The sequence below is a fragment of the Semicossyphus pulcher genome, unplaced genomic scaffold (genome assembly GCF_022749685.1).
Source record: "Semicossyphus pulcher isolate SPU_LCO1_2020_fin unplaced genomic scaffold, fSemPul1.0.p SCAF_21, whole genome shotgun sequence".
Lineage (NCBI taxonomy): Eukaryota > Metazoa > Chordata > Actinopteri > Labriformes > Labridae > Semicossyphus > Semicossyphus pulcher.
Genome location: NW_027211695.1, coordinates 20,274,563 through 20,294,459, shown reverse-complemented (window position 1 = coordinate 20,294,459; position 19,897 = coordinate 20,274,563). Strand labels below are relative to the sequence as shown.

The window sequence follows — 19,897 nt, the reverse complement described above, 5'->3', positions numbered from 1 at the left end:
ACGAGGCTAGGTCAGGATGTTGTTAGCTTAGCTTAGCATGTAGACTGGAAACGACAGGAAACGGGGAACTCTGTGTGACCAAATAAAAAGGAGCTACCGTAAGTACAGAGTGCCAACGTTACGCAAATTGAGCTATGGGAACAGCTAGCATAGCTCTGTTCTACCAGCACCGCTAAAGCTAACAAATGAAAGTGTTTCATGTAATTTGTTTTTTAAGTTATATGTAGGCATAAGTGCAATAGTTTAGCCTTTCTCCTTATTGAAAGTCTTTATGCTAAGCTAAGCTAAGTACAGAGTGCTAAAGTGATGCACACGGAGCTATGGGAACAGCTAGCATAGCTCTGTTCTACCAGCATCGCTCGAGCTAACAAATGAAAGCGTTAGATGTCATTTGTTTTTATAATAAGCGCAATATTGTAGCCTTTCCCATTACTGCCAGTCTTTATGCTAAGCTAAGCTAACTAAAGAGTGCTAGAGTGACACAAATTGAGCTACAGGAACAGCTAGCATAGCTCTGTGCTTCCAGTACCGTTCAAGCTAACAAATGAAAGTGTTTTGGCATGTGTTTAATCTTTTTTTTTTATGTTATATGTAGGCATTAGTACAATATTTTAGCCTTTCCCATTACTGCCAGTCTTTATGCTAAGCTAAGCTAAGTACAGAGTGCTAAATTGATGCAAATTGAGCTACAGGAACAGCTAGCGTAGCTCTGTTCTACCAGCACTGCTCGAGATAACAAATGAAAGCGTTAGATGTCATTTGTTTTATCTATTATTTGTTTTTATAATAAGCGCAATATTTTTTCCCCTTACCACTCATCTTTATGCTAAGCTAAGCTAATGCCCTCCTGGCTCAAGCCTCTTGCTAAATCATACAAACTCTTATCCCTCAGAAAGAAAGCAAATAAATCTGTTTCCTAAATGTTTTACGTATTTCTTTAAGACTCCAGGCACATGGAAGCTTTAATTAAACGGACTGAAATCGAGGCCAATTGAGCGAAGAAGCAACAGGACACACGTCGTCGCTTTAAGTCTCAGAAAAGGGGAAAAGTAAGGGGCAACAAAACGTCTTTGCTACAAAATATCACTGAATAAATGTGAAGCACTTGCACCGGAGCAAAACCGACGTGCAGCCGCGTGCGCTGGCTCGTTCTGTCGGAGGGGAGGTCGGATTTTAAGCAGCTTCGTGTGAATCGTGACAGAAACAAAGGTTTTATGACAAGCTGAGGGTAAAAACGGACAAAGACGATGTAAAAGTTTGGTTCAGCTTCATTCAGGTACACATCGTAACTTCCACACGCGCGCACACACACGCTCACACACACACACACAGTCTTCCAAATATGCCAGAAACCAACAACAACAAAAAAAAGAAGAATCCCACACAGTTTAAAAAAATAGCGAAAAGTTCTTTGTACACTTACACATAACAACTGTTAACATGTGCCCGGACCCTGTCGTACAGCAGTCACTCCCAAACATCAGGTTGTAAGCATCAAGCTACAGTGGGTGCTTTTATAAAAACCAACGCGTCACAGTAGTTCAAATCAAATGGCTCCTTTTCAAAATAAATAAACAGTTAAACGACCTTCAGCACAAACACACTTCACGTCTTTCGCTTCTTTGAGAAAAAAAGAAAACGTCCAGATAGTCGACTACAGCAGCTGTTGTTGCTCCCAGCTCCGACATACACAAAAAGAGGGAGGGGTCTACAAACACTTCTCCTGCACCTGAACATAGAGCTCACCTGCTGCACCATAGAAGTGAGTGAGCCGATAAGAAACCTCATTTAAAAACCACAGGAAAGGAACGTGTTCCTTCACAATAAAACGCCCTCCTTTCAGCTTAAAACTTCTCGGATATTTCCTCCTCTTTTTCCCACTTGAATAACGTCCTAAGTTCTAATGTATTGCAGTGAGATGATAGTCCGATCGTGTCGAGAAAAGTTTTGCAGTCAGACGTGAAAAAATGGGTTTTTGAAATATTTCAGCTAGACCAGTAAGTGTTGGTGCAACCGAGAGGCAGAGCGGGGCTAAGAAGAGAGCACTCAAATGTTCCTTTTTTTCTCTCAGGAAGGAAGGAGGAAAAACAAAAAAAAAAGGAGGGAAAGTTCTCCCAGAATTCATTGCGGCTGGTTGTGGGAGGACGGTACAGAGGGGGTTTACAGAGAAAGAGAGACGAGGGGAGGTCACTAACGAGAAGAGGAGGAGGGAGGAAGGCGAGCAGCAATTTGATCAGAGATTTGTTTCATCTCTCATCATCTACTTTACAGAAGTTTTTTTTTTTTCACGTTGTCCTCCAGGCGAGCGGCTTCAGAACTTCTTGGGACCCCAGGCGGACGCTTGCTTCGGGGCCACGCCCGTCCCGAACGTGGGGAAGTCCTCCGCGCTGCTCATGTCAGGAGCCTGGAACAAGCGGATACAGAATGTTTGAGAGGTTGCTCTGATACGTTGGATTTGTGAAGTGCAAGGTAGAAAGCAGCACATCCAACCTTGTTCCCGGAAGCGTTCCAGGGGGCGTCCCGAACCACAAAGCCCTTAGCCGGACCCCCGCTGCTGTCGTCGAACCCTCCTGCTCCACCTCCCCCTCCGTAGCGAGAGGGAGGCTTCATGTACGCTGCCAAGGTCTCCGTCTCCGTCACACTGAGCATCTGAGAGAGACGGAGAAGAAAAGTTTAAAGGGGGGTGTTATGCTCATTTTAAGCTCCATATTTCACTCTGTGATACCTGTGGAGTAGCTTAGCATAAATAGCTCTGTGCAGGCGCTCATACAGCCTCTGCCTGAAACGACTCGATCAGCTCTGTCCCTGAAAATGAACACCTGCTGCTCTCGTCCTGGCGTCTTTCCCTCACAGCCTCAAGAAACACTTTCTCCGAGACATTCTGAGCAGACTGAGCTGCTGGGTGGGCGTGTCCTCTAACTGTGCCGGGGGCAGGAAGCTCTGCTGTGTCTCGAGCAGATGCCCAAATATCCTCTACTTTGTGACATCACAGAGTGAAGTCTGTCTGAAACCTGGCGTTCACAGCAGCCTGCAGACTGAGCAGGGGATTACTCTGACATACTTTGACCTACAGATTTTAAACTTCACCCACGTTCTTAAAATGTGAAACAGCCGAACACCCCCTCTTTAAAATCGTGCTTGACCTCTACGTCAGTGAACTCACATATTCTTCTTCCAGGTTGAGCAGGTGGTCGATCGCGTTGTCGACCGTCTCTGGAAGACCTGTAACCGTCACTTTGTCAGGCTCGTCGGAGCCTGGCTGAGGGAACCGGATATCCACCTTTAACAGCAAACAACAGGTTAAAACAGAGCGAAAGAACAGCAGGTCAAAGGTACGATTATCTCTATTTACTGATTCTACATAGACATGTAGAAGCAGTAGGCAGGGGCGTGGATTTTAGGGACGGCAAGTGTTCTGGTTTCCGTTTGTAGTACGCTTGTAGTCCGAGTAATATTGACCAATCACGTATCAGCAGGCTGCGGCGTATGCACGAAAAAGCAGGCGGAACGTTACGCACTGTAACAACGTCCCGGCTCCGATCAGCGTCATCTGATGATGATTTAGCTTCTTATTAATCTCTATAAAGACATCTGCAGGCTAACAGCTAACAGCTAACAGCTGCTCTTGATCTAAAATTCAACTCTAGATAAATTCCCCTGACGCTGTGTCTTGAAAGCTGTTCAGCGTTTAGATTTCCTGACTTCCTCGAATGCATCAAGAATAATCGATCCGACCTCCGTTTAACAAACGAGCATTTTAAAAGTAGTTTTCTTCTCCTCTTGAAATTCGCTTCACTTTTGATGTGAACACACGGTCGCCTCTCAAGCTGCTAACGGGACTGTAAACACTGCAGCGCACGGAAAAGGTTCATCGCTAAACGCTGGCTAAACCGGACACGCCCAACATGTTCACCTTTGTCCCCAGAGGCTATATCGTCTCAGGCTATAGCTGAAGGGTATTAGATTAAAATCCAGCGTTATCATCTGACCTTGAACTCCTCCATCAGCTTGCGGATGGCTTTCCCTCGAGCTCCGATGATGCGAGCGTGGGTCCTCGGGTCCAGGTGAACGTCCTGGCTCACCATCTCCTGCAGCTCGGCCACCAGCTGCTGGATGGCCTGACGCGCCTCCTCCACGTTGCGCTCGTACCCCGAGATCACGATCAGATCCTGCGAGGGGGGAAAACCCAGATTCTTAAAGAGGGCAAGAGATGAAATACTTTGAGTTAGAGGAAGGGAGGAGGACACACCTGCTGCTCGTCTCCTTTGTCGGGGAACTGGATGCTGACGTCGTGGTCTTTCCTGATCTGGGAGATGACCGCTCCCTTGCGGCCGATTATCTTGGGATGAAACTTTGGATCGACAGACATGGTTACCTTGAAACTGCGCAGGGCCTGGAACACAGAGGGGGGATCACACATGACTCCTGCACAGAAGAACAATTCACTGGATCCACGAACAAACATATTTCAGAGTGTGTACCCTGTCCTCCTGCTCCGCCTGCAGCTCCTTCACCCGCTCCAGCAGACCCTGTTTGGCTCGCTCCACGTTCGCTGCCAGGCCCGTCACCTTGATCACGTCCAGCTGCTTCTCCGGCTGCGGCACCCAGATGTTCACCTGCACAACACACATACAATCAGCTCCAGCTCCCTGACATTGTCCCTTCTCAGTGTGACATATCTCTGCCAGAAGATGGCAGCAGGGAGCAGGAAGCAGGCGCTCACCTCGTACTCCTCCATCATCTTCCTGATCCCGCTTCCCTTCTGTCCGATGATGTAGCGATGCAGCTCGTAGGAAACTTCCACGTCCTCCGTTATGGGCACCAGCGCCTGTAGAAGGAGTAAGGATTATTACGGAGGAGGAGGAGGAACACACAAACTGGATCCAAGTAACTGAAGTGTATAGCACCTACCAGCAGGGCGGCTTTAGCCAGCTCACACTTCTCTGCGCGCCCGGCGATCGTGATGATGTCACACTTCCGGGGGACGAATTCGGCCTCTGGGCTGACCTCCCCGTTTTCCTGTGGATGACCTTCCTGAACTGATAAAGGAATGAAATAAAGATGCTCTTAAGTCACACTAACTATAAAAACTTCTCTCTCTCTCGTGTGTTTTGATCCTGACCCGCAGCGCTGTCGTCCCTCTCGGGGAACTTGATCTGGACCTCGTTCTCCCGGGTGATGTGCTGGATGCGGCAGCCTTTTGGTCCCATGATGGCGCGGTGGTAGCGCTGAGGGATCGCCACCTCGACGCTCACCTGGGACTCCTGCAGAGAGAGAGAGAGAGAGAGAGAGAGGGGACTGTTGGGTAACAACGGCACTGACAGCAATAACACCCTCTGGATGTAGGGTACCTTTTGCCTCCTGGTACTCGGTACACGTATTTCTTATCAAAGGACTTTTAAATTGATCTAAATAAAAATATATAGAAGGAAATATTTGTATCGTCTCGTACCAGGTCCTCGATGATCTCCTGGATGCGTTTCTTGGCCGCCTCCACGCAGTCCTTCGCTCCCTTCAGAGTGACCCGCTGGCTGTTCGCTCCCGTACGAGGGAAGCTCACGGCAACTCCTCCGTACTCCTCGGCCAGCTCCCGCAGCACCTGACCTCTCCGACACACGAAGTGGCGGTGGTGGCGAACGTCTACGACCATGCTGTCCTCCACCACGTCGTCCTGGAAGAGGATATTAGATTCAAATAGTTCTGCTGTAATTCATACACCATCTAGCTGTTTCTCTAGGACAGGATAATAGATAGATGTCAGGCAGTAATTACCAGGTTTTTCACCAGGCTTTCCAGCTCCTTCTGGGCCTGACGAACAGCTTCCTCCTTCCCTACGATGGTGATCAGCTCCTGCTCGGTGTCATCCGGCGACGGGAAGATGATCCGGGCCCCCGTCCGGTCCCGCACACGCCGAATATTGGCGCCTCCGCGGCCGATCAGGAACTTGTGGTACTCCGGTTTGGCCTGAAGCTCGGCTGTGAAGTTGTTCACTTGCTAAAACGGGAAGAGAGAAATTATTTAAGTATTTGCCATCATCATCTCCTCTCAGGGAGATCTTGGAAGGGTTCAAACCGCACAGCTTATCCACAGGTGTGCCTCAAGGCTCAGTGCTCGGCCCCCTTCTCTTTTCAATATAAACCACCCTAAGTCTCTAACTAGACTCTTCTCCTCTGTCGCCCCCCGGTGGTGGAACGAGCTACCAAACTCCATTCGGTCCAAAGAGTCCCTTTCACCTTTAAGAAGAAGCTAAAGACCCAGCTCTTTATGACCTCTGACCTTACTGATATTGAGGATAAATTAAATTGTAACATTTTTAGACGGTCTTCCCTTCCCTCGCTCACCTTCTCCTCGGCCAGCTGCAGCAGCTGCTTCTTGGCCTTCTCCACCTCTCCGGCCGGCCCTCTGATGGTGACCTTGTCCGAGCCGGAGCCCTCGGAGGGGAAGTGGATGTGGACGCCGCCGCAGTCCTCCATGATGGAGCGCACCAGGCAGCCCTTTGAGCCGATGAGGGAGTTGTGCAGCTTGGCGGGGATGGCGACCTCCGCCTCCTTGATGTTGGCCTGAAGGACAAACAGGAGACGCGGACACGTGTAGAGCTTTTTGTCTCCTGCATATGAGATACTTCGGGTTACATTCAGAAGGAGAGGCGTCTCTCACCAGCTCTCTCTGGATGGCGAGGATCCGATCTTTAGCCGCCTCGCAGTTGCTCTTCTTGCCTGTGATGACGATCATCTCAGAGTTGCTGTTCTCCGTCGGCAGGTCGATCTTCGTGTTGGTCTCTTCGCGGATCTGTCGACGACATCTGTTATTTAGCGTCTTTAAAGCGATCTACACCTTTCTAAACGTTGAGAGGCTCACCTTTTTGATGTTGGCGCCGCCCTTTCCGATGATGTTTTTGTGGAACTGCTTGAAAATGGGGACGGAGAGCGAGAAGCTGTTCTCGATCTGTAAGAGAAAGACGACGGCTGTGAAGTCGTTTGTAAACAGACACAGAGACATTCAGAGGGCGGCGGGTCGTACCAGGTCGGCGATGATCTTCTGGAGGAACTTCGCACACTTCTCCACCTCGTTCTTCGGCCCTCGCAGCTGCACGATGTCGCTCTTCTGCGCCGGGTCGGGGAAGTTGATGATGACCTGGATGTAGACGAGATAATTAAATTAGATCACTGCATCGTCAAAACTGATGTGCAGTGAGAGTCGGGGAGACGAGTCACCTCGGGGAATTTGTCCCGAACTTCTTTGATCTTTTCTCCTTTCTGGCCGATGATTGTCCGATGGAACTTCTGCTCCACGATCAGGTCTTTGGTGCGCTCGTTTTCCTGGAGTTAAAAACCGTGAGAAGGCCAACTTTAGAGTCCGCGTGCAGATGTTTGTTTTAATCTTTAACTTTGTCCCCTTTTCTCACCATCCTCTGGACCATCTCAATGAGCTCTCTGCGCGCCAGCTGCACCCCTTTAGGGTCCCCCTCGATCCGGACCAGGCCACTGCGCTCGGAGTCCTGCGGGATTCGAACTGACACTTTGTACTGCTCCTTAATGCGGTTGACTGCAGGAGAAGGGAGGGAGAGATAAAGACACACAGCGATGAATAGAGATTTCAAACATTTTTTAATGCTAAGAAAACAGAGCAGAGCGAACTCACTGTTGGCTCCGTTCTTCCCGATGAGGTGTCTGTGGAAGCGCTGGTCTATGATGACCTCAGTGTAGTCCATCCGCACCAGCTGCACAGACAGGAGGGAAACTTTTAATATGTGTCACTGGGCTTCTACACGAGTCTCTCCATGTAGGGCTCGTAGTTACTGTTACTGTCACTTTATTCAAAAGGAAGTTCTCTCCTTCATCAGAGCGCGAGTGAAGCGACCGCTGAGCTGCAGAGTCTGTGTGTCGCCTGCCTGTAAACTGCACACGAGCACGCGACGCTGCTGCTGCCTTCACAGGTCATCTCGGCGGGATGATCGAGGCTTTTAGCCACGCGTGGCGGCTTTTTTTTTAACACGTGTATTTCTGTTACCAGCGCCTGCTCGTCAACGCCGTGGCTGCTACAAGGGTGGGTAACTGACGCACCTTGATGTTGTGTGCGCCGACAGGAAGCAGGAGACGGCGAGCTGATCACACTGATTACACATTGTTGAACATTGTATAGATGACACGGTAGATGAGATAACGTTTCAGTGACGCAGCTGCGGCCCACACGTCTGTTTGTATTTATTTTATGAAGAAACGTGTCTCCACCTTTTTCATGTGGGAGTCACAGTCGCTGAACAGAGTGTGTTAAAGTAGGAGGGTTTGTTTTGTTAGAGGACAAAAGACTTAAAAAGAAGGGTTGTTAATTGTCTATATGGACATGAAAACTGTGACCTGTGTTTATCTGGTATCATTTATATCGCAGTAAATATCACAGAACAAAAAGCAATGTTTTTTTTTCCAACAGCTCGAGTATCTTAAACTTTTCTTTAAGTATGAATGTTTATTTTAGGAATCAAGTTCAAGTTTAAAAACACAATGACGTGAAACACCGTCCATTAAAGATGCAGTACGTAACTTTATTATTCACACTAACTTTTAGTCACGTTTGCTCAAACTGTCACTTTAAACATTACGACGGAGTTTTAGGGCCACATTAAAGAAAAAAAAATTAAGATTTCGAGAATTAAAAAATAAAAAAAAGTAAGATTTCGAGAATAAAGTCATTTTAGTGAAGGTGGCTGGCTGCTCTGATATTTATAATATTTAGGCTTACAGTCTAAAATTACATTTTTTGTAACATTTTTGTAATATTACGACTTTTTTTCTCATAAAATTACAACTTTTTTTTCTCTTAAAATTACGACTTTATTCTCGAATTCAAATTTTATTTTTATTTTTAATGTGGCCCTAATACTCCGTCGTAAAACATGCAGAAGTACATGAGAGGGATAATCTGTTCCTCTGGCTCCTCCCCCTTCTCCTAATGGCATTTGTAAGAATCCAACGCTCCCGAAACACAACAACCAATCAGAGCCGAGCAGTCTCTCAGGCTGCTGTCAATCATACGCGTATGCGTCAGCCGGTTTGTGAGAAATGAGGAGAAGCGAGCTAAAAACAAAGAGGTGGACCGACGCAGAAACAAAACGCAAAGATGTCTGCGGTTACAGTGACGCTGTGTTACGCTGGTGGTGAAACACGACAGCTGAGGTTGTTCTCATTTCACGTTTTTACATAGTGTATGTCTGGCTCCTTCAGTTGCCATGGTTACTAGCCTGCGCGCACATGACAGCCTCCTCTGTGGGGAGGGGCTTTGTAGGCAGGACTGAGCGCCGCGGAGAGAGAGGGGGAGGGACCAAAGTGCGCTCTCCTCTCCGTCTTACCTCCTGCAGCTTTTTTGGACGGAGTGATCAATGAGAAAGTCATTGATCTCACACAGCGATCAACGAGTCATTAAGGCGGATAATCTGTGGACAGCACGTCAGGGGGACTACTTTAAACGACTGAATGACTGATCAATGTTTGGTGAAGCAGGAATATATATATGAGAAATGTGTCGTATTAACAGGAGACACGTTAGGTGTGTGTGTGTGTGTGTGTGTGTGTGTGTGTGTGTGTGTGTGTGTGTGTGTGTGTGAGCCCTCACCAGGTCCTTGATGATCTCCTGTATCTGGGCCTGAGCTTGTTCCACCTCCTCTGTCGGCCCCTCCAGACTGATGCGCTCCTCTCCGTCTGTAAACTCTATGTGAACCTACACACACACACACACACACACACACACACCCACGCACGCACACACACACACACACACACACACACACACACACACACACACACACACACACACACACACACACACACACACACACACACACACACACACACAGATACACACACACACACACAGATAAAGATAAAACAATCTAATTGTGACGTCTCCCGCTCTGCTACTCAGTAAATGAATCACATCTCAGCACAAGTCACGAGAACAGTCTGCCGTCTCTTCTCGTTCTCCCTCTGCTCTCTGTGTGATTGGTCATATTTCACAGCACGCTGCCTCTGCTGCACACCTTTCATTCACACCTGTCAGCTCAGAGGAGTCTGAATGAGTTTCTTATCTCTGGGTCTTACTCTCTTTCTTACCCGGGGCAGCTGCTGTGTGATGCGCCCGATGTTCTGCCCTTTCTTGCCGATGATGAAGCGATGCAGCCAGGCCGGAGCGGTCACCTCCACCACCATCACGCTCTTCGCCTGATAAAAAATCAAAGCATCAAAGACAGGAAACGCTCTGTGTGTTCTCCTTATGATGCACCTCCAGCCTCCCCTCTCCTCCTCACCTTTGCGTACACCTGCGTGAGCGCCGGCCCCAGCTTGTCCGGCTCCCCCCTGAGGATGATGGTCTCCGAGCCGGAGTCCAGAGGAGGCATCTCCACCGACACCCCCGTGGTCTCCAGGATCTCCTGCAGCGTGTTTCCCTTTGGTCCTATGATGTACTTGTGCTGAGACTTCTTCACCTCCACGGAGATGGTGGTGGTCTTCCTCTTCTGCAGGGAGAGAAAGGATGAGTGAGCGAGGGACGGGAACACATGAAACAGGAAGGAGGGAGCAGAGAGGAGGAAAGGAAGAGTAAAGAAGAGAGCGAAAGGGAAACTGTGTTGCAGCCTCTCATACACATGCGTCTAAACGACATTAGCATTCTCATCCTGTTGTTCTCCGGGGAAATCCAATTTTCCCTCCACACGTTATCTCCGGCTCGCCTATCACCTGCTTCATCTGGAGAACACAAACAATCACGCTCTCCGTCTCTCATCCGTCCGTTGTTGAAGTTGTATCTGTAGTCATCCATCTTTTCTTTGTTTGTTCAGCCATAGTAGATTACTGTTTACTCGCAACACTTGCAGAGAGCGGAAAAGCAGCCGCTTAGCTCCGCCTACCCTCTCTGACAGACCAACCACTGCTGGCTGATGGGAAACGCGTCACTAACTCATTTGACGACAGAGACTTAACATTTGTTTAAGTGAAACTTTAATCACCCATTGAAACATTCTGAGTTAAACAAACTCGTGCTCTGAGCGCTCCGTGAGAAACCTCCCCTTGTGCCCTCATCCCAATACTTATAAGTAACCTACCACATGACCCTAAGAGGTCACCGCAGCCCGAGCAGCACTGCCAACTTCAACATTACATACATTCTGGCGCCCGACTGACATTATGACAAACACAGTGAGAAAGAAGACACACAATGGGTTCAATGATGTGCACGCAGGAGTCATTCTTTAACAGTTAAAGGTCATTAAGCTGCAACACAACAACCTTCAGGGCCAAACGATTCAAACACCTTTAAGCCTTTAAGTTAGAGTTTGAACTGACAGAAAATAAACTGAATGTGATGTCGAGCGGTCTGTAGAGACGGAGGCAGCTAACATGTAACCGCACCTTGTCGTCGTAGATGGCTCGGATGCGGTTGAGCGCCAAGGCGACGGCCTCCTTCTCCCCGGTGATGACGATCTCGTCCTTGGGCAGGCTGGGCGGCGGGATGCTGATGCGGGCGCCCGTCTCCTGGCTGAGCTCCTGCACCAGGCGGTTGTGGGCGCCGGCGATGAACGGGTGGAAGGCCTTCTCCAGGGAGACACGCTCCACGGCACGCTTGTCCTGGAGAGCGTAGGAAGAGGAGGAGGGAGGAGTCGTACTTTGTTCGCTGAGATTTTAAAGATGGCTGCCATGATTTGAGAGAGACGTCTTACCTGCTCAGCGGAGATCAGGAGGATCTCGTGGCGTGCCTTCTCGATGCCCTCCTTGGTGCCGGTGATGCGGATGTTGGCGCTCGGGTCGTCGGGACGTGGAATAGCGATCTTGGTGGCGGTCTTCAGCTCCAGCTCCTGCAGCTTCTCGCCGTTCTTACCGATGACGAAGCGATGGTGCTCCTTGGGGATGGCGACCGTGGCTGACGCCTGGAGGAGGAGGAGGAAGAGAACATGACTGACAGTCGTTTCCACATTTCTATCTTATTAGAGATTCATTCTCCAGCTCACCACGGCCTGTAATCGAATGAAACGTAACATTAACGATGAATTATGTGAGTTCAGTCTGTAAACAACCGAAGCATTCGACCTTGCACAGAGCACAGAGTGTTCTTCTGCATTATTGTATCAATAACTGCAGCTCAGCTAAACAGGTGGACCTCGGTGCACCCGCTGAAGTGGAAATCAGCATGTTTGCAGCTGAGAGGCCGCCCGCGGGGAGCTGACGGCCATTTTTCAGCTCAACTTTTTGTCCTAACGCGGCCCGGCTGCGAACACAGTAACTCTCCCCGCGCGTCTTTGAGTGATCCTCGGAAATAAAGCGGACGGGAGACGGCGAGCAGCAGCGAGAGAAACAGATCGTTCAGAGGCTCCATTCATCAGCGGAAGTGCTGAGCGGAGCATTTCTCCTCTGGTGCTCACCAACAACACGACTCTGTGTGGGACTCATTTCAAATGAGAGGCTGTGATGTTACAAAGTACAGGAATGTGTCCAGTTATTCAACAGCTGCAAAATATGTGCTGCAACAAAGTCAACGTAAGTCGCATGCATTGTTTCTAATCTACCTTTCATTAGCAGCATGTGATCTGTGCTAACTTGTTGATGTTTCCCATTTAAACTTGTGTAACTGTGATTTGTCGTGCGCTCATTATCGTACAGCCAGAGGTGGAAGAAACGAACTGCTGTAACTGAGAAGCTTTTTCGTGTCCTTTTCAAAGTCAGTCATTTACTTAAAGGAAAAAGCTGCTGTCAGTCAAAGCTGGTGTTCTCTGTGATCGATTGAAGCAATAATACTGAGAAAGTTGTACAAACAGCTCGTGGTTTGGCCCATTCTACATTCCTACAACACCCAGCATGCATTGCGCCCCTCCCTCTGAAAAGGACGGCCCAGCGAGAGACGCTGGAGGGATATACGACCGTTTCTCTGCAGGCGACGGCTCAGAGCGGGACAGAATCTGAAATCCAACGAGAATATACCGTTGGATCGTCTAAAACATCGTCAGGTCTGCAGTCGACATTTCAAACCTGACGATTCTGAACGAGACATGACATCGGAGGCGGGCGTGCTAGATTGAGGAAGTGTAGTTTAGCGAGCTCCCTGGGCTCCGACGTAGTCTGGAGGTTTTCCAGGGCCCATTGGAGAAGCGGATAGCGTCCTCCAAAGGACTGAGCTTCAAAATTGCCGTACTGGCCCTTTAAGTAGGTTTTAAATGAAGTAATCCGCTCCATTCGTACATCTATCCGTTACAGAGTAAAATGTTATCACGAGCTAGAAAGAAAAACTGACTTGGACCAGACACCAATCAAACGCATCGCATCAAAAACAGGCCAATCAGATCAAAGAGTCTACGGCGAAGAAGGAGAGCTGGGCTGCGACCACCCGGGCGCGAGCTAACCGTGGGACAGAAGAGAGGTCGGAAGGAACACGACCTCTGACACAGACTGAAGGAAGCCGTTAGATCAAAACAATAAGAGACAATAAGGAGACACAATAACACAAAGTAAATAGTTTTATCAGTGGAGTCTGGTGGCTGTGAAGAGAGCTGCTGTGGTTAAACACAGGATGTCACTCTCTCTCGTCATTCTGACACCAAAACATGTAAACGAAGGTGTCATTTTAATTCATGTGCATAGGATGCATGTGTACGGTAACCATGGCAACCTTAGTTTATTATAAAACTCAGCAGGAAGGGAAAGTAACTACGTAACTTCTACTGTGAGCACTTTATAAATGAGCTACTTTTTACTTCTACTTGAGCAGAACATCTTTACACCTCCGACTACAACACAAGGCTCAAAGGTGAATTTACCTGCGTCTGCAGTCGAGCTACGATCTCCTTGCGAGCCTTCATCACAGAGTCCAGTTTGCCGGTGACCATGATGGACAGGCCCTGGTCTTTGGCCAGGGACAGCTCGATGTGCGCGCCCGTCCGCTGCATGATGTCCAGGCACACTTTGGCCTCCTCGCCCTCCCCGAACTGGCTGTTGTCCTTGTAGCGACGCTCCTCCAGGGGCACATGGAACACCTACACACACACACACACACACACGCACACACACACACACACACACACACACACACACACACACACACACACACACAGGGAAGGGTTCAGATTACAAGCACGCGTTTCATTTGCAACATTAACTCTTTTGCTTTCAGTCTCTTTGTGCCGTGTGTTTCGCCTCACCTGGGTGATGACAGAAGCTTTGATGGGCCTGATCTTGCTCCCCCATGCTGACACCGGCTCCCCGGCCTTGTCCCCCGGTGCGCCCTTCTCCGGCAGCGGAGGGAAGGCCTCCAGGTAGGTGGGGATGTAGGCCTCATCCTCCGGGACGCAGCCTGGACCGGAGAGACGAGGATAAATAAAGGCAGGGAGGGAGAAAACAATGTGCACGTGTGGATGGATGAAAGATGGTGTTTAAATTAGGACGAGGGGCAGTCGGTAAGAAATGAGAGGCCATATGATTGAGTAGCCTGGTTCGCCTGACCCCTGGGCCTCTCCGTGACTAACCAGCTTGGGCTGCTGAGGTGAAACCCGTCTAATGAAAGCGAGATCAGGTAAGTGGATGACGGGCAGATGTTACCTGTAATCTCCTGGTCCTTCAGGCCGCTGCGATGCTCCGCAAAGCTCTCCGGGGTCAACACTGCCACTGAGCTCATGGTTCAAGACTTATTCCGCTATTCCACTACGGCGGAGAGACGGAGGAGGAAGAATGAGAAGAAACGTTTCAGACAAGAAGCCATCAGAAAAATAAGCTCGTGTCCCTCGAGTGCACCCGTGTTATTTTCTCTCCGCCACCTCCCTGCAGACTGAAGCAGCCTCTGTGGCATTGCTACATCGCACCCATGCTGCAGGTTACACCTGAGACGCTCCAATTAACAGCAGAGCGGCCTCAGACAAACACGGGGCGCCTCGGGGACGAGGTTAGTCACACACACGCTGTGGACTAAAAACAAATGCTGCTCGCATTCCTTCCTTGTGATGCAGAATCACAGGATCTTCCCGGAGCATTTTTTTGTATCCTTAAACTGCTTCTCCTGACTCTGCATGTTCTGCGGATACAGAAACCAGTCTTGTGATTTAAGGGGGAAATTGGGATTTTATGGCGACTAACTGCTGGTGCAGCAATAAAATCAAATCATTCGGATGCTAAAAAAAACAGAGCACATTTACGAGAACATCGTAAAAACTTTTGTGTAATTAAAAGATGATGGAGGATGTCAGATTTGCTTCTTTCTTCTGCTCTGGTCGTCTAGTTTCTACCTGTGACATAAAACCACGTTGCTAAATAAATAGCTTTGACAGATACAATGTTTTTGTCCCTCATGAAACAGGCATGAACTCCCTGCAGCTTTATTTAATCTCAGATCTGTGGAACGGATCTGCTCCTGATGTGCACGGCCTTTCTCCTCTAAAATTCAAGAATATGCAACAATAAAAAAGAAGAAACAAGAACGTCTTGTGGGAAACATACGGAGCGATAAAGTACTAAAAGCTGCAGAAGAAGAAGCTCTCTCACACTCACCTGCAAAAGGTCGATTACCAGAGAGTCCGTCCAGTTAGCGGCTACCGTAGGCGCTTCAGTGTGAGTGTGTGTTTCAGCTCCTGAACGCACAGGAAGAGGGGAAGGAGGAAAAAAAGAGGCTGAAAGTGAAGTAAATCAAAAAGCTCTCCAGCACGGAGGCTGGATTAATACTGTAAACACCCACACTGCACTGCACCTTATACTGTCTGGATGTGATTCACTCTCCTCCTTTCTCCTCCCCTCCCCACGTCTCTCTGCCCTATTGTCCCTCCTTTGTAGTTTCACAAGTTCAGCTGCCGAGGAGATAAACACGTAAACACGACTCCCCTTTTTATTACTCTTTAGGTCAGCGCCGGCTTTCTTTCCCTGGGAAACAACCTGACACCACAACAGGTGCAATCAGACAAATCAAAAATCATTCAATACCAAATATGCCCGAATTAAATTATGAAGAAAGTGCATAAAACGATGCACGGACATGTTGAATCCCATGAACGGGTGAAACATGAAACAGCTTTAGTGAAAGTTGAGACAAACTGATTTAAAGCTCCTGTGAGGAACTTTGTGTTGATGTTGGCGCCCCCTGTGGACAAAGCCGTCCCTCTTGTCTCTTTGCTGATTTTGTCCTGTTCATGCTTAAAAGGCCCGATCAGACAGAGCGCGTTCAGCAGGCTGTAAAACGCACGGCGCACCGCACTGCCTTTACTTGTTGAAGCCTACAGTTGCTGCACCTTTTTGTTCTACTGTTGTTACGGCAACCACCGAATCATTAGCTGTCATTAACCTAACTGTTACATTGTAAACTGACAGAAGGCCCGCCTCTCCTTTCATCCGATTGGACAATCAGAAAAAACAGCAATGATGACGTCGTTTGCTTTTCTGCTTTGAGTTGAAGTTTTTTCAACTCGAGGCGCTCGGAGCGTTTCCTCAAAAACACGGGGCGCTCTGAAACGCAAAAGTCTGATCGGCCCTCATCCTGCTTTCTTTAACAGTCACATGTGTCACTCGTTTAAAATTGTTGCCCTGGAAAATATAAACAAAGGCAGCCTGCAGATCGCTTCATCTGACACATACCCCCCCGCCAGAAGTTTCAGGCATTAGAAATAACTATTCAGAAATAATCAATATTGTTGCTGATGCTCTGGTTTGCTATTGTAGCTCTGATAGAGTAAACACAATTAATTTCAGAGACTCCTCACAGGAGCTTTAAAGCTTTTTCAAAGAGCAACAAGGAGGAAAACTGTTTAAACAGGGGAATGCAACTCAGTACATTCACTCAACTATAGAACACATTCTTTCCATCTTAAGCTGCTTTTGCGTCATTACATTTTAAGAGATAAACGTTATAATTTCACTAGAGAAAAAGCTACTCTGCAGTAATAACACTTTAATAAGATTTTAAATATGATGCATCGCTTCAGATTAAACTTCTGAACAGAAAATAAGAGAGCCAGATAGCTCCAAAAATACAGCACAAATATCAGTGACAATATAAAGTGTATGTCTTCATGCGAAAGAGACAGTGCCTACAAGAAAAACAATATTACAATCGTCATCTACAAAAGTAGTCAGGAAGTAATGGTGGCAGTTAAAATGACAGCAGCATTGACAGTTATAATGTAGTAAAAGCTTCTGCAGCATAAAGTTTAACTTTATTTATAAAGTAGCTCCACCAAAATCAAATACTACTACAAAGGGATTCATCACTGCAGCTCGTTAATACAATTGTAACAGGCAGGTATCATTCACCAAAATAAATGCACGCGTTTTATTTTGAAATTCAAACTGTATTTAGCTATTAATGCCGAGGTATATTTCCCTACAATTTTGAAAGCAGGACTCTTTATGAATACATGATCTATGCTATGACTCCCATTGTGGAGCACCTGCTATCACAATGTTAGTTTGCAGCAATTAAATGCATGAAACAGAGAAAACTAGAAAGAAACAAAGAGAATTCACTCACTGCAACACAATTGAATGTTAACTTGGCAGAGGCTGTGGCTATCAAAACCACTCTGTTACAAAAAACTCCAAAGATAAATAAGAAATATAGACGACGAAATTAATCCATCCCTACTAGCTAACCACTCCGCTAATCGCATCCCTCTCTAGCCACCAACGTCTTTATTGCTAGCTTGAGGATGCACTGCATGGCTGGTCCTGCTAGCTTGCAGGCTATGTTAACCTTCTGCTAACGAACAAATGCTAACGCTTTCAAACATAAGTTAGCCGGGTTTGCTAAGCTAACCCACATCGCCGTGCCCGACCTCAGCCGGGGGATGATTAGGCGCAAGGACTTTCTGATAATCGGCTAAAAAAGAAGCCAGGCGGACGGATAACCAGCTCCAGCTCGCAGGCTCCGGGGGCGCTAACCTCGCTAACCCTGGCTGCTTCTCGTTATAGTCGAACCGGCTTTTTTGCTGCAATACCTAGACTCTGACTTCATCCACCGTGTTTATATTTAAATAAAAAGAAGATGAATTAAATGCAGAAAGCCTACCTTTCAGAGAGAAAATATAGCAGAGGGTGTATGTTTGACAGGTGATGGTGTAAACACAGATGTGATTGGTCTAGGAGCATTTCCTCTGCCTGCGGAGGGATACAAGCATGCACTGCTACTCACTGAGTATAAAGGAAATGCCGCAGTATCTATACGCAACAGGAGCATCCAAGTTAAATAGATCCGCGTGATTTTAGTCTCACTCTTCTCACTCTATTGTTTTAATCAGCGGCAAAAGACTCAAATTTGGTGCCTCGAATAGTAATCAATAACCGAAAGAATGTTATCAAGTTATCAGCTGTAGCAATGTCGCACGTCCATCAAACTGACCGGGTCTACTTCTCATTCATAATGGTCTGTCTAGTTTATAGTCAGCACATCAGGCTCTTCTCATGTTAAATAGAGGCTAGGTATTATAACAGGTCAACTGAAACAGCTCCGGGGAAAACACGAAAGTCTTCGTTATAAATATAAGGAATAAAAATACTACATTTTGAGATTTTGACTCGCAATCTGATTCTGATTTAAATATTAAGTCACTATTGTGACCAATAATCTAAATATTAAATAAGAAGCAGGAGGTATAACTGTAAAAGTTATGGGGAACTTTTTCCAGTAAGGTTATTAAGCTTTACGTATGATATAATAATTTAAAATTCTGACCTTTTAAGTCCAATTTTTTAGAAATAGTAAATGAAAATGGTGTGATAATTATTCAACAAATGAGTTGCGTATTTTTTTTTTTTTTACAGTGAAAGTTTTCGCAGTAGGCGTAGTACTTCAATTCTTTCTTCTTCTTCTTCTTCTACTTCTTCTTCTTCCCCTTTTCTTGGCAGAAATTGGCTTCCATCCAAATTGATTTGCGGAAACCTATTGCCAACAATGACAGCCCCAAAGCTTTATTTATTTATATATTTTTTTACTTTTTGTGAGACGGTGAACAGATACAACCTGTAAAAGAATCTGTGATCATGCAATAATGTGGTTTCTCCAATTTAGTGGACACTTCATGTCTGTTCCGAACCGCTAGGTGGAAGTAAGATACAGAGGAAAAGGGACGAACGGGTGTAGCAGCCAAGCACCTCCCTCTGTGCACCTGCTATGTCTGCTCTCCACCATAAAGAGTTAATTACATACTGTAATAAGTTATATAACCAATATATAAGAAATGTGTGAGGTCATTAATGTATTCAGTGAAACCAACACAACTTGTTACACTACAGAAACATACAGTCTCTACTGTAGCTAACAAACAAATAAAACATAATGAGCCATCATACTAACGTGACACAAACCATAGAATAACACAATTAAACAGGTTTATTATGTTTCGGGCTGCCGTTAGATTGGAAGACCCCAGTTTCGTGAAGCTTCTGAAGCTGTAGCCTAGAAAAGGACGGAAATGTAAAGTTTTGGCCTTCAAAATAAAAGTACTAAAACAAAACCTTAATTTTTTTAAAGCTTTTGAGGCTGGTAATAAAGAGTACAAATAAATGATGATACATTAAAAAAAAGTCAGTAAAACAGTAAAGTAAATTATACATTTACAGCTCTGTGATTTTAATCCTATATAGTAATAGCTTTAGTTAATAGTGATTCTCATGGGAAACAATTGTGGAGAGAGAATCAGAAATCTAGTATTAAGTGTAAACTCTTTGTTTTAAACATATTCTCTTTTTATTTTTTTCATTTGAATTGGTGTTGAAATCGTTTTTGTGTTTCATGTGAGTACTGCTATTACATTACAACGTGAAACTTTTCAAATAGTTAAATATTTGTGGCTTACAGGTAGGTAAAACACCGAATGTACACAGACTTGAACAGAAAGTATAATTTATGACGTGGCATACATCTAACCATTATCAACCAAAGCAGTCAC

At 46.7% G+C, this 19,897-nt stretch overlaps 1 protein-coding gene across 1 annotated transcript; it reads right to left on the bottom strand.

Annotated features, from left to right (window-relative positions):
- Nucleotides 1-1,387: 1,387 nt before the first annotated feature.
- On the bottom strand, nt 1,388-18,058 carry hdlbpb (high density lipoprotein binding protein b). The gene is made up of 28 exons (XM_069672271.1): nt 18,019-18,058; nt 15,516-15,595; nt 14,574-14,675; nt 14,177-14,328; nt 13,796-14,011; nt 11,708-11,914; nt 11,400-11,615; nt 10,301-10,507; nt 10,107-10,214; nt 9,610-9,714; nt 7,642-7,720; nt 7,406-7,545; nt 7,215-7,319; nt 7,021-7,134; nt 6,859-6,945; nt 6,658-6,789; nt 6,342-6,560; nt 5,773-5,994; nt 5,453-5,671; nt 5,123-5,264; nt 4,912-5,039; nt 4,724-4,828; nt 4,482-4,616; nt 4,250-4,393; nt 3,990-4,169; nt 3,164-3,280; nt 2,491-2,649; nt 1,388-2,404 (listed from the first exon to the last, which is right to left on the bottom strand). The coding sequence occupies exons 3-28, from the start codon at nt 14,647-14,649 to the stop codon at nt 2,312-2,314; spliced, it is 3,807 nt and encodes a 1,268-aa protein (XP_069528372.1). The 5' UTR covers nt 14,650-14,675; nt 15,516-15,595; nt 18,019-18,058; the 3' UTR covers nt 1,388-2,311.
- Nucleotides 18,059-19,897: the final 1,839 nt, after the last annotated feature.

Coding starts and splice junctions, on each gene's coding strand:
- hdlbpb (XM_069672271.1), bottom strand. CDS start 14,649: ATGAGCTCAGTGGCAGTGTTGACCCCGGAGAGCTTTGCGGAGCATCGC. Junction 7,320..7,405: donor TTGAGATGGTCCAGAGGATG/GTGAGAAAAGGG, acceptor TTTTAACTCCAG/GAAAACGAGCGCACCAAAGA. Junction 2,650..3,163: donor TCAACCTGGAAGAAGAATAT/GTGAGTTCACTG, acceptor CGTCTCTCTCAG/ATGCTCAGTGTGACGGAGAC.